Source organism: Thermobia domestica, chromosome 12 (genome assembly GCF_964235325.1).
Source record: "Thermobia domestica chromosome 12, izTheDome1.hap1.1, whole genome shotgun sequence".
In the NCBI taxonomy this organism is placed as follows: Eukaryota; Metazoa; Arthropoda; class Insecta; order Zygentoma; family Lepismatidae; genus Thermobia; species Thermobia domestica.
The window spans coordinates 71,413,252-71,428,397 of record NC_137465.1 but is presented as its reverse complement, the minus strand read 5'-3'; the positions used below and the strand labels follow the sequence as shown (position 1 = coordinate 71,428,397).

Sequence of the window (15,146 nt, the reverse complement as noted above, 5' to 3'; positions counted from 1 at the left end):
TTTAGCGGACGTAAAAGATTTCAAAAACCATTCTTTTGTTTGTGTTTTATCATTGTAAAATCTATACTTCTTCAATTTCACACTTGATTTTCTTTTGTTAAAATGAAGAATTAAGTTATATCAAATTATTGTATGAAGAAATAACTCTTATTTTTACTTTTTCCTTCGTTTTGTAGGATGCTCTGATGCTTCAAAGGGTAGCATTGCAGACAAAGCTACAACTGCGAGAGGATGAAGAAGCAGTTCCAGATGTTCCAGCGGCCGTTCAGGAACTTTTGACGTCTCTCTTTACTTCCGTTTACAATCACCAAGATGAGGAAGGACGGTGTTTTTCAGATTCAATGGCAGAATTACCGGAACATGATGAAGTAGATGGCAAGAAGTAAATAATTAACTTATTCATTATTTATACTTCGTTTAAATCTGTTAGGTAGATGTACAGCTAGATTTTTATAAAACTGAAATCAAAAAGTGAAGGAGTAGGACTGGATTGAGAACAAAACCAGAACTCCAGCATACCATGTGAGTGCGTTAACATCTACGCTACCCAGTCATCTCCCTGATCAGTCACATTTTCATTCTTGAGATTGATACTCAGGAATTCAGACATACAAACTATATTTCCTATTGTCTACTAATTACAGCTACTTACTTTAATGAACACCTATGAGGAACACGATATGAGAAATAACCGAGTCAACTGATTCTTCTGCGCGAACCAAAAGAAAATTCATTTCCATACTTGAGACTAAGTACTGATTTCAAAAGTGTGGGAATATGTGGCTGGACTGGAAATAGGCTGAACTTACTGATTAAAACCTGAAGCCTGGGTTTAATTTCCGGTCAAATTGCTCGTTTTCCTTTGAATCCGCACCTCTGAAAAATATGTAAGCAAAAATGCATGGATTTCTTTATTTCTTATATAATATTTAATTCAGCCATCATAAGTGTTCATTAATATAGCAATGTTATTCAAGAGTTAACAAGTTGTGCTATTCTGAATGACTGAGCATCAGTATCAAGACTGAAAATATGTAGTTAATTACACAGCGAATTGTATAGGTAGTGGATAGTATACAAACACAGTAAGCTTCGTACCTGGTAAACATACTTTCGATTCTCCTTGTAAACATACTTTGTCGTACTTCAAATTTTCATTGAATTTGTATCTTAGATATTTTATAAAGACAAATGGTAAATTCTTTTATTAGTCATAAAATATAGTTTAAATCGCTTAATCATCAAAAGTTCATTAGACATAAAAAGCTTGTGCCAAAATCCACTATAATTGAAGTACATCGTTTCTAGTGCTCCATAAAGAAAAAATATATCCGTAGGAAACACTAAGGATTTTTTTAAATGTCCAAATTCTATCTTATTTAACTTTAATACTTTCAATTTTTATTATTTCGAAGATGTGTCAATTCTTTTTTTAAATGTCCCTAATGTTAAGTTCATTACAGGAGGTTTTCGCCGCTATTCTTCAAGGACATGGTATGTTCTTGATATTTCGACGTATAAAGCAAACTGTTCGTGAATAGAACAAATAGGCTTTAGTTATATTCTCCACGTATGACACAAATTCGTTTCACGAGTTTTCCCAGCCTCTGAACAATTGCCGGTATTTTCAAATATACCGTTCTCAATATTTTTAAGATTTTATATTAACAAAGATTATGGGAATACTGTCTACTTTATATAAACTAAGTACTAACACAAAATCATTACGTAATGAAATTAAGTCTATTTTTGAAATATAGCTTTTCATGAATGAAATTAATGGGTTTTGATTTTATTTTATGCTCCGGTGTGGGCGCGTACTCGTAAGTCCATTGCACGAGTCTTTTCATTTGATGAACAATGACGGTACTTCCATATCCTACATTAAAATTGATTGTTGGAGGTCATCCACTTTATCAGCAATCAAATGTTCCGTTTTTGAATTCTTATCAGCAGTATCTAGTTTGTAAACAAGAATTTCGTAATTCAGTAACAGAGATACAGAAACGAGTTTCCTAACTAGTCTTCTGCTGTGGCATTAATACACAAGCAGATGTGTCGACAAAGACTATGTATATTCCAATGTATGTGGACAATTTTTCGGCCACCATTCTACAATAAAATGGCCGATTTGAAAAAAAAAAAAATATAGAGAAATCGACACGAGAGCATTCTCCTTTGTTACCTCTTATCATCATGCCAAATTAGGTAAAGGAATAAAGTAATAGTGTTTGTTTTTTCGGTTGGCTGTTGTACATATCGGAAAATATACTAAGTTTTATTTATGTGTACATGTTAGAAATTTTTGTACTATGTGTATAATATATTCATTTCGATAATCCAGATGGCCAATAATGAAGACTATCCAAACTATCTTCAGCATAACACAGTGTAACTGTCATTGTCAGTGGAACATTAGCTTTGTAAATTCGTCGATATCAACTTTTAGTTTTCTACATCGAGTGAGTAAAAGTCTCCCCAGTTTTGAAATTAACAACATTTCTAAGCACAGGCTTTGGGAAGTACAGTCTTTTCAATTATTACAGATGCACCAGATGCACTTTAATTTACAATAATTTCTTATTTAATTTTTAGAGTTCGAGCATTGTCTTTGGATCTTATAAAGAGGCGTTTAGACAAGGGTCTGTATCGTCGTTTGGATTTATTCCAAGAAGACTTTTTTGCCTGTCTTGAGAGAGCGCGGCGTTTATCTCGAACAGATTCTCAGGTGTTTGAAGATTCCATAGAACTTCAATCGTATTTCATAAAACAGAGGTAAGAAAAAATAAAAAAATAAAAATGTATACAAAATATATATCATAATTCATAAAGTTATTATTGTAATATTATTTATGATATAATAATATCATATATATTATGAGTCAATTTTTTTGATAAATCTATTGAATTTATTATAACTTAGTAAATTTTTCTTGACATCATCAAAATGTTATAGGAACTCCCTCACGGCTAAGGGATTAACGTAGGAGGACCGAGTTCCATTCCGAGCGGGAGCTCATGTGGTTCAGAAAGGGGCGCTAAGCTCAAAATCAAATAAATCAAAAATGTTATAATTGTGTAGACATGAGTAATAATCAATTAAAACGTTGCGGTAGTGGATTCACACAACCCGGCATATCTCAGATTAACTTTAGCACATGTTTTGTGAGGTTCACTAACTCCTCTTCGGATGCGATTTCGTTGGTGATGTAGATTGAGGTAAAGAAGGTTTTGCGTAATGTTTAATTACCGTATTTGCGTAAATATAACCCACATGCGAATATAGGCCGCACCTAAACTTTTGACACGAGATTATAGAAAAAAGCAAATCTCGAACATAGGCCACGGTACTAAATTTACGAGAAAGTTCAGTTTGAGATGCACCTCTCTCCCTCCCTCCTTTAACTCCCGCATAACTAACGGTGAGTCATGAAGATGACATTCTTTTACAGAGTCCATTATATCTTGACTCTCTTATACAACCGCTGAGAGATTGATACAGTGTTCATACATTTTTTGTTGTTGTTGTTGTGAAAACCGGTCTGACAGGTATCTGTAAGTTGTTCGGATAAAAGAAAAATGTATTTCCTTTCTTCTGTGCAATTCCTGAACTACCTCACTCACGACTTCCACCTTCCGAGACTTTTAGCAAGGAGTGAAGGCAGGCTTAAATACGAAAGGTAAGAAATTTGATGCAATTGAAAAGGTATTTACTAATTTTTATAAGTGTGTGTGTTTTTACGTAGTAATTCAACTGTCTTCAGTATTGTTCGTTTCACCCTAACTTTTGCTACTTATGTTAGGAATGCTTCCAAAAGTTTTCATTGATCTTTCGTAAATCCATGTTTATGCTATGTACAGGACACACACACACACACACACATATATATATATATATATATATATATATCTTTTCACGAACTACTTCGTGGCCATATGGGTAGTGTACGCATCTTCGGTGCGGGAGGTCTCGGTTTGATTTCCTGTAGGAACTCATGTGGGTCGGAACCCACTTAGCTTTGGTGCTGAACGAGATATTAAATTCCAAATCAATCAAGCGGTGGCTCAGTAGTAGAGCGTTCACCTTCGGTGCTTTGGGTCCTTGGTTCGATCCCAGCTCGCGCCAAGTGAGCTTTGTGGTGGAGAAACACTGTACGAGGGTTTTCTCGGGGTTTTCCCGTTTCCCCCGACTTTCTTTATTCCACCATTTCATTCACTTCTCATCATCACCGTCTCCTTTAGCCTAGCCGGTATAACCGTGGGACGTAAAACTTAAAGATTTTATTTCATTTCTCCAAATCAAGCAATCGACTAACTTTCAGATCTACACTAGTAGTGCTTATCTATGTACCAAAAAACTAGTAACTAATTCTACTTTTTCCCCTTCATTTTCTCTAGTTGACAGTTTCCGTCGTTCCAACTATCAATATTTCGTCTGTTTAACATTTTTCATTTCTTATTCATCACAGTTTTCATTAAATTTTCTGACGTCTGTAACTTTCTTTTCAGATCTCGCTAGAAAAGCCACACCATTTGTAGGACATACAGTGACTCCTCTATCTCCTTCCAAAATATCCCAGTTCACGTGATCAAAGCCTTTCTTAATCCTACCTAAGATCTGTGGAGTGCATATATAACGTTTCCTCTCCTTATCAACCTTTCAGCAATTACTTTAAGTGAAACACATGCGTCCTCATTTTCCGTATTTGTTGGGGTATACTCACTGTTCCATAATTGAAGTATAATTGCACCATATATGATATTAAAATACATGGGTACACACGGAAAAGAAAGTATTCTTCAGTTGACAAATTTTCTTTTTCCCATTAACTCGGAAACAAATGAATTAATCTGTATCTTTTTGTCGTTATCTTTAGAATAGTTATAATTTAATAACTTGCCAAAATCGGTACTCTAATGGATTAATTTATTCTTGAGTTATTAGGAAAATAAATTTTGTCAACTGAAGAATACTTTCTTTCGTGGCTGTACCTATGATATATATTCTCATATTTTTTTTATTTTTTCCCCACGAAATCATTACTGTTTTCAAAAATACTCTAGCTGTTTTTTTTCTTCTCATTTATGAAACCTTTAATTTTTTCTTCCTTCGCATTCTCATATATATATATATATCTCACCCCTTCCCTTGGTCACTAAGAGTTTGTTTAAATTTCCCTTCAGTATCATGATAGCCTTTTATTACCTTGAATTATTTGTTCGTCGTTCTTAACATAGATAAGGCGCTGAATTCACATGTTCATCAATATATTTCTCTCATCTACCCGAACTTTCATTTTGGGTTGCTAAGTATCTTTCTGTTATTTCTTTATTGGCATGTTTGTTTTTCTTCCTACCTACTTCCGTTGATTTAAGTTTCTTTGTACCAGTAGAAGTCAAAAAGTTCTTATCCTCATTCTGATAAGAGATGTACAAGGAATGTAAAAATTTGCACAATGGTAAATTGGCATCTCACTAATATGTGTGCCAATTTGTGTCTATATGCCTCGTTGAATTTGTGTTACAGCAAGAAAATTAGACGATGGCAGCATGTTAGACAAAATCGAATACTGATATGTGATTAAATTCCTCCTTCAAGGAAAATCGGCAAAAACGACACATGAACAGATGGCATCTGTGTATGGTGAAGAATGACCATCTTGTGACACAGTGAAACGCTGTAAGAGGGAATTCAAATGTTATCGCACAAATCTACTTGAGACCCAAGAGAAGCTCATTGGCTCAACGTCTGCAGAAACGTGATGAGAAAAGTGGAACAGCTAGTGCTTGAAGATAGACGTGTGACTATTTATTGTTTAGCTAGGGAAGTGAACGTCAGTAGGGTATCCATTCACACCCTGTAATATGACATTCTGAATATGAGCAAGGAGGCAGCAAGGTGGATTCCCCAATAGTTGATACCGTTTCAAAACCAGCAACGTGTACAATGTGCACAAACAGCATGTCTATCGGTCACGAAAGTTATGAAAAGGTCACGAAATTTAGCTTTTGGGTCACGATTTTTTTTATCTGTACAAATATAAGTACAGACTGGAAAATTTTGTTCTATAAAATGTCAAAATTCACTACCAAAAAATGTCTGTGGTCGGCTTTAGACGCTACCAAATCGCAAGCAAATAACGCTTCTATCGCATGCATGAAAATTCAGCCTAATTCGCACCCAAATTCGCTCTGGAGAATGTTACGAAAGTTTATGGTTTGGTGAAGAAAAGGTCACGAAATTCCATTTTGGAATTTTAGTATACATCCTGACAAAGCATTTAGGAGCTATACTACAGAGACGAAGATGCTTTTATAAAGAGATTAGTAACTATGGATGCTGTTTTTTTCTACTTGATTCTGAATCGAAAGAAATGAGTAAAACATGGAAACAATCCTCGTCGCCCTCCCCCTTCCCCCAAAAAGATTAAAGAGAAGTACTCATCCAGCAAGTTCATGATGTGCATGTTTTGGAACCATAAAGATGTGATCCTGACTAATTTCTTACAAAAAGGTGCTAACAGGAAACTTCTGCAGAAGTTACAGGATGCTGTCGAAGCAAAGAGACAGAGTTTGCTCTCGAAAGGCTGTTACTGCTAGCGAACAATGCACCGCCATACCGTGCAGCATAAACACTTACTTTTCTGTATCGATGTGGCTACGAATCTTGGCCCTACTCACCCAAGTCATCCAATGTGGCCCCATCCTATTACTTCCTCTTACCACATGTAAGGAAACATTTGCGGAGAAGGCATATCAAAGATGATGAGGTGATCATTAATGCGATGGAAACCTGGTTTGCCGCCTACTCCGCAGACTTTTATACAGCTGATATTAACGGACTAATTTATAGACGTGGGTAATGTAAGGCAATACGAGACTAATATATAGAGAAGGACACGTCGTGGACCAAGTTGCAGAGCCCTTGCTCATTTCTATCATTGTGATTGTAAGAAACTTTTAGGCAATTCCTTGTATGCATTCATACATTTCTCTCTATTCTTTCTAATTTTTCTATATATTGTGTCCCGTTGTCATTCTGACCTAGTTTTTTTATATATCTTCTCTTCCTCCTGGATGTAGTGTATTTTCGAGTTGACTAATAAAGGTGCATTATGTAGTGCCAGATCATCAATAGACAAAAGATGCCTGTTCTTTGTACTGTGAGGGATTCCGTTTTGATATAACTTAACATGAGTGGATTAGCTAGTAAATAGCGGACGTTAAGGTAAATATAATAGAATAATGGTTATTAATGTATGATAATAGAATGAATTATTTAAAAGCAAAGGCATTATAAAAATAAATATGAAGAATGATAGAATCGTTAGTTGTGCTGAATATAGTAATCATAGCATTGGAGTACTGAAGCTAAAGTAATAATTGATAAGATATACTATAGAGGCTATAATTTAATAACTACTAACTGTAAGTACTATTCAGCTCCCATATCATTCTTTTCCTTCATTTCTTCAGTAACACAATTCTGTTCTGCTTGTTTCGCAACTGGCTGTACGCAGGGTTTAAGCTATTTCCACTGCCTGTTTTTTTCTGAAGTAGAATACTTTTTAAATATACCTATTTGTCATTGCTTTAGTTTTAAACTGAATGTCGTCTTCGGCTAACACAAAATGGTGATTCGAGAAAATATCAACTCAGGCTAAAATATATTGAAATTTCGTTCTTTCTTCCTGTCATAACACAATCTATTTGATATCTGTTTGTCTAAAGAGGAATTCCAGTATATGTTCTTGTGTGAGGCAACCCTCTCTCAGTAGTGAATTCTGATAACAAAAATTTCTCGATCTTCTCGCTGAGTTCTTTCTCCTACCGTACAATTATTAATGCTCTGTTTCCTCTGTCATATGCAAAGTAATCGCAATATTTGTTTATATTACCACAAAATTCGTCTTTCGCTAAGTCTAACAATTATAACTTTAATATCTACAAGGATTATTACTATTATTGTCTTTGCATTAGTATCTTGCCTGAAATGATTTCTACGTGAGAGTGATAACCTTAAAGTAAACAAATATTTACAGTACTTTTTGGGGATTATATTTGATTATATAGAAAATAAAAGTTTCAACAATACCGTACGTTGATATATTTGATTTATGACCCTGATATTTTCCTTCCTTTATACTGGAAGCATCGTCTGAAGGATACTCCTTTTCAGAGCCTATCCGTCAGACAGTTCTTGTAAAGAAAAACATATTAGGGTCACAAATCAATTGAATCAACACAAGGTATGTTTGTGTACAGTATGTTAGTACGTAAATAAAATGATAACATTAGTATATTACATTTGATTAGTTTGATTAATGTAATTGTTTGAAGTTGATATTTACGTACACTTCACTTTTTTTAAGGGACGAACTATGTAGAGGTGGAGATTTATTGCATTCCCCAGCCCTGAACTATACACTAGATCATTTAGCATTAGCTGTCGATGAGATCAAACAAGAGAAATGCCAGCAAGAGCAGCCAGAGGACGAAGGCGAGAACAAAACTTCAGAAGAATCATTGCGGGTAATGATTTATTTAAAAGTAACGCAGTTAAAATTTAACAGTGTTACAGATCAGTGATTTTAGAATACAATACGAAAGAAATTATACCGAAATACATACCATTAACCTCTTAACATATCGATTACTTCTGAAAGAGCGTTTCAGTTTTCATGTAATTATTTTATTGCTAAATTCTAACAATCACTGAGGAACAAATCTAATGGCCCTTTAATAAAACCTCGAGTATACTCGTCAGAAACGTGGGCAAAGAATCATTTTCGAATTTTTAAACTTTGTACAGTTCAACAGTGATGATGCCCGAATATATTCGAGGTTTTACTTTTTTGTAAAAATTGAAACTCGAATATACTCAAGCTTTTATGTTAAGGGGTAAGCAAGGTCCGCATTATACTGCTTGTAGTATCAAGTCAGTTTCTTCAAATTTTGGAATTTGTTGTGCGTTTTTAGAGGTATGAAGTTTTCCGTCGTCTTACTACAAAAGAACTTGCAGAATGGCCAGAATGAACTCAAGTGAATAATCTTTTTATAATTTCACAGGACACAGAGCATCAGCTTGTGTTACAAATATTTTTAGTATAACTCCCCACGTTATACATCGAGACTAAGAGAAATAGTGATGATGATGATGAACGAAATAGTAGAATGAAGAAAGTGGGAGAAAACGAGAAAAACTCGTGCTCACGGTGTTTATGTATCATAAAGCCTATGTAGCACAAGATGGAATCGAACCTGGGACCCGAAGCGGCCCCAGAAACACTCATGTTTAACGACAGGTACCAGCACTTCTCCCTTTTAACCACTACTTCTGGACATTTAGATTTCCGAAAATGCTACTCTATACTATATTACAAAACTTACGACTCACTCCTTGTATTATGTGGTGCTAGCCAAAAATGTTCTAACGTTTCGTTGTCTTATCCTATAAACTGAACAAGTCGACTATAAGTACAAATAAACGACTATTTAATAATTAATTGAATGTTTGAATGATATGAAACGAGAGGATTAAGAAGAACCTTGCACACAGTGTTTGTCCACCACAACATTCACATGACGCTGACAATGATAGATGGACATTAAATTATTCATTTAACATTTCACGTGGAGTCATTCATTGTATATTAGAAACCTACGTTGTTACTTTAATAATAATAATAATAATAATAATAATAATAATAATAATAATAATAATAATAATAATAATAATATAATAATAATATTTTTGGGTAGGGGTAACACATTGTGCAACTCAGAAGATAGTCAGGAACCTAAGTGGGTAATTTCCCTGTTAAAAGTTGTATTCAGTCGCTTAAATCTTAATGTATTATGTATGCGTAACTTAGGCGCGTTAAAGCTTCAGCAGCTCTTTTTATACGACTGAAAGGAACATTTAGGATTACATTTGTCTTTAGTATCCCAGCTGTGCATCTTTTGGATCGACCAAGAATTTCAACCATCAGACAAGTGCATATTTCTTACTTCACTTTCAGTTTCTGTTATTGAGAACAAATCTAAGTAGTTGTTTTAATTGTTCTTTTATCGTGACAGGAATAAATAAACTGGAGGCTAACGTCCCCAATTGTACACTGCATTAAAAAATCGAATTTCTGAAGTGTTTCTGCAGCAGTTTTTGTTTCGTAATACATCCTAACTCTTGCATGGATTGAAACGAAACTGATCAAAGCATCAAACATATATTAATAATACTTGTGTAACAGTTTTGGCATCTAACAGAAACGTTACGGAAGATCAATCCAAGAATAACAACTTAAATATCCACAGCAAGCGAAAGGATAGCCCACATTCGTAGAACCAATCAACGCAACCAACAAAAGGGGGGTCTGAGAAATGTGGGCGTCTCCTTTTATTTGCTGTGGATATTTAAGTTATTATTCTTGGATTGATCTTTCGTAACGTTCCCGTTACATGCCGAAACTGTTACACAAGTATTATTAATATATATATTTGGTGCTTTGATCAATTTCGTTTCATTAATACTGTGAACATTTCTAAAGCTATACATCCTAACTCTAATTTTAATTATCGTTTCATTCCAGGGATTTTAGGTTTTATTTTCTAAATAAATAGGTTTTCATTTTCTGTTGCCTAATTTTTGCTTAAGCTATGAAAAAAATGAGAATCAGTATGTGTATGTATAATTATTAAGCTGTATACAACTTTTCTTCAAAGTATCTAAAATTACGCGGTATTTTCAAATAGGAGCAAGGCACCGTTGTAGCTGGAGATTCCATGAGTTACAACCAGCAGTTGTATAGGATTGGAGATTTCGTGTATATGGAACCAAAGGAACGAGGTATGGAGAATCATATTGTTCACATTGAGCGACTATGGACAAATCAAGAAGGGCAACAGATGCTGTATGGGAACTTCTTCTATCGTCCACTTGAGACTTATCATGTGACTACACGTAAATTCCTTGAAAAGGTAAGCTTTTAAAATATGAAATGCAATTCAAGCAAATAGCTACATTTATGAACTTTTTTTTTATTTTAGGTTAATATTGTTATTGATAATTACTAATAACTCCATAATCCCCTTGTCAACTTAATTTGTTGCTCTATGTAGATTTTAGAAAAAATAATCGGAAATAGAGAGTAGAGGGGACATTTTAAAACATAAATCACTAATCTCTGCTAAGACTCATCGTTATCTTTGTAAGAGCATATAATAGGATTTAACTGATTATGTGGAAAAAAAGTAATTACGGAGTGATGCAATAGTGTTATTTCTGTTATGGAACTCCGAGTTCAGAATTAAATTATTAGAATTTGGAGTAACTCCTTTTCCAACTGCTGTGTGTCCAATAAGTTGCTTGTAAAGTCGAAAAGTTAATAAAAGTTCATGAAACTGCTTTTAATGTAAAACCAGAAATTAAATGTATTATTAAGCTTCAGCATTCACTATCTGCATATCAGTTTAATGTAGTGAATATTGGTTATTTAATAATGTCTAACTATTGATAGTTTAACATAATCAAATAGTACTTTAGATAGAATTTTTCGTAATACTGTTTCGTAATGCTGTATTAAATTTTACGTTCGTAGCTAAATAAGTTTTTAAAGGTCAAAAGGATTAACTAAATATATTGTGGAATAACGATTGTTTGAAGTCTTAGAATGTAAAAATTGTGTGCCATTTCTTATCATTTCTGGGAAGAGACAGGCGTAATAATCACGTTTAGCACTGGAACGTTAAGAGTTATAAAGTTTATATGCTTATTTCTGTAATTCCTAAGTCAGAAAATGATTCAGTTGTCTCAGTCAAACATTTGTAAGTTTGTTTTAAAATTCCAAATGTATGTGCTTCCTTCTGTTTGAGACTACGCTTAAATGAAGCAAGTATATATTCGACAGATACCTCTTGTTTGCACCAGTCGTATTAAGTTAGTGAGTAATCAGTTTCTGGATTCAGAGCTGAGGACTTGTCCTGAAACAACTTCCCATCTTCTGTGAAAACGGAAAACTCGTTTCCGTTTACTGGTATGCATTTCTCCTTGTGCTATTTTCAAGCACTGTTTTGTCGTATAAGTTACCAATAACTTTCGTTCATTTTTATCCTACATAAGGGTGGTTACATTTTAAGTGAATAAATTTTTTTCCATTATATTGCCCCAATTTTGACAAAAATGCTGGGAAAGATTTATGTATCAGTGATAGAAAATAAATATTTTAAAAAAAGTTATGATGTTATTTTAGGTCAAGGTAGATGTCAATTCTAATTCCAGAGAGGAACTTTGAAGATAATGATCCCGTTTCTTAACCTTTCGAGTAATTCATTAAAAAAATGAGTTCGTAAATTCAGGAGAACTTTAAAATTAGTATCGTGTCTGGTGTAAATTTTTTAACTTCTAAATTTGTTCAGTATTTTCATTATCATGTACTTAATCACATTAAAACTAACATAACATGTAAGTTGTACACTTTCTGTTGCTATAAAGATAACATGTTTTGCTGCAATACGTAATTTGAGGAGATCATGTTAACTATTAGCTAGTATTAATTCCTAAACGTCTCATTTAACAGCGTCAAATGTAACAGGAAGATCAGTTGTAGGGTATTTGGCTTTTTTGTTGAGACAAATTAAAGGCACCAGTCCAATTGTAGCATTATAGTTCCCATTTGAGGAGCTTTTAGAAATAATAGGTGTATTGTATACATTAATGCTTACTGACCAGTAGCGTAGCGAGGACTATTTTTAGGGAGGGAACAGTAAGGGGGAGACCACTAAAACTTTGACAGGACCATTTGTGATTAACACGGTTAACGAAAAAATTAAAAATAACTTGACAGAAAGATACACATTGATTGACGGCATTGAAGTTTTCCCAGTGTTTTCAGGTTCCTTTATAGCTATGTAGTCAGTATTCTTTCTTAAAATATAAAATCTGAAATGATTGTTACCTGTACTTCATACTTTTTAACAGAAGAGAAAATATATAAATAAAAGAATCACAATATAGTTTTGAAACGAACGTTATACTCTAGACTTATTATAATAAATGATTTTTGCTTGTTCTCAACACAAAATTTCATACTTTTGGAATTAGTCCTAGTTGCGAGTGCATTAAAAATTTTTGAATGTTTGGTAGCAGAAAGTAACTATCGAACAATGGTACGTTTTCAAATATTTAAGTCAGTAGCAACATGGCCAGCACTGATGAGAGGCCAGCTATCGAATAATGTAACCCCTGTATAGCTTTTTTACTATTGTTGACATCCAACTGTTAACAGAAGAGTAAAAAGTGCATCTTCGTTATCTACAAATAGTTACCAAATCGCAAGACTGATCAGATAGCTTGAATATGTGAATACTTAAACACCATATTTTGTACAAACATCACTTTAAGAATAGTTTTTCTTAATGTAGTATTAAAATAATCAAGAAATAAGTGAGAATGCTTTTTAATTTAAATATTTATTTTTAGGAAGTATTTAAAAGTGATGTTCATATAGCCAGTCCGTTGAACCAAGTAGTTGGGAAGTGTTGTGTAATGAGTGTGAAGGACTATTTTCGTTTTAAGCCAGAAGGATTCGCTGATAAAGATGTATATGTATGCGAGTCTCGATATTCTACTAAGGCAAGAGCTTTTAAAAAAATAAAGGTAAGTTTCAGTAGGTGAATAGAAATTCTTTTAAAGATACAGCTGCTAAGGAACTTCGGCTGATGACAAGGCTATTAAATAATTCGGTTATTATTAAATTAAGAAATAGTCAGACACTTAATGACGAAGTGTTACGTAAAGCAGCTATAAATATGTGAGAAAGTCTACTTAGAAATAAAGTCGTAACCATCGCTGGTACTTCTACAGAGCCTAAATTCCCCATCAAAACTTTATTGGAGAACACGTAACAGTACATTTGACACCTTCCACGTAAGTAACGTGAGAAGTCTTTCCCCAGACTTTTGTATGTCCCTTAGAAAGAGATTGAAAGGCGTCATGCCATCTTATTAGCGAACAATCTCTCTAGTCTCAACTGTCTAAATTCTACCTTACTACATTCATTCCGTTTTCCATACATTTTTTTTTTAAATATTAATCAATTTATTTTGTTGTTATTCATGTTATTCTTTCTACATCCTTTTCATTCTGTGTAATCTCTCATCTTATGTGTCCTTTTTTTCTACTTATTCCTCTCCCTATCTGATCCGTTGTTTCAGCGGAAAGTCGTATGATGTGCCTTTTAAGTGCTGTGATTAACTTTTATTATCTTATATATTCCCTTCCTACGTAGGGGAATATAAGAAGCAACAAGACGAAACGGAAGTACAAGATGTTTTCAAATTGTGGCATAGTTGCCAATAGTTTCTTTGGTAGAAAAATTGACATCAAAATAAGTTTAAACTTTACAATAAAAATAATAAACAAATGACTGAAAGATTCTACTCTGAACATCAGAAAATTGCTGCGAAGAAACTTTTACTTACGAAAGAAGGAAAAAAAGAAATAGAAAACCCTACGAACGTTTTGGATGTTGATCTTCAATTTTGTTAAATGAAATACTTTTTACGAGCTATTTGGTATATTACCTTGAATCAAAGTGCGATAAAAGGTGTTAAAGAGGCAATGCTAACGGTACAGCATATTAAATATGTATCTGTCAAAATCGCATCTGAGTGTGCTGCATAAGCAGTTCAGTCTTTGTACATCATGACGTCTGCTAGGAATGGTACGAAGAGAAATACATGAGATAAATAGAATACATGAAATAAATTCATGGCTGAAACGGAGATGTACAAACTCACAAGTCCGGGCTCAATAATTGAGCGCGAGTCCAAGTCCAAATGAGAGAAGTGAGTCCGAGCGATCTGGAGTCTTCATGAAATAAGTGAACGCGAGCCCAATTGAGAGAAGGACTCACGCCCGAGCGCTAATGTAGCAGACAAAACTAATTTGTATTGGTCTCTCGTATGATGAAACTCGAACTCACGTGCCAGAGATGTCTAAACTCGCGAATTCACCACTCACATGTCCAATAATTGGACGCAAACCCAACCGAAGTGAGTGAGCTAGAGCCCGAGTGGCAAGTTACAGCAAAGTTAGTGAGCACGAGCCCGAGCCCCAAGAAGGCTAGTGAGCGGGAGCCTGAGCCACA

The 15,146-nt window shown here is 34.1% G+C and overlaps 1 protein-coding gene across 5 annotated transcripts in view; it reads left to right on the top strand.

The window, feature by feature from the left end:
• polybromo (protein) overlaps window positions 1-15,146 on the top strand; it is a 251,788-nt gene that overhangs the window by 146,690 nt on the left and 89,952 nt on the right. For all 5 annotated transcript variants that reach the window (XM_081733781.1, XM_081733778.1, XM_081733782.1 and 2 more), the window contains 5 exons: window positions 177-382; window positions 2,596-2,775; window positions 8,373-8,532; window positions 10,753-10,977; window positions 13,478-13,654. In XM_081733781.1, the coding sequence (XP_081589907.1) occupies window positions 177-382; window positions 2,596-2,775; window positions 8,373-8,532; window positions 10,753-10,977; window positions 13,478-13,654 (948 nt within the window). The remainder of the gene's footprint in view (window positions 1-176; window positions 383-2,595; window positions 2,776-8,372; window positions 8,533-10,752; window positions 10,978-13,477; window positions 13,655-15,146) is intronic.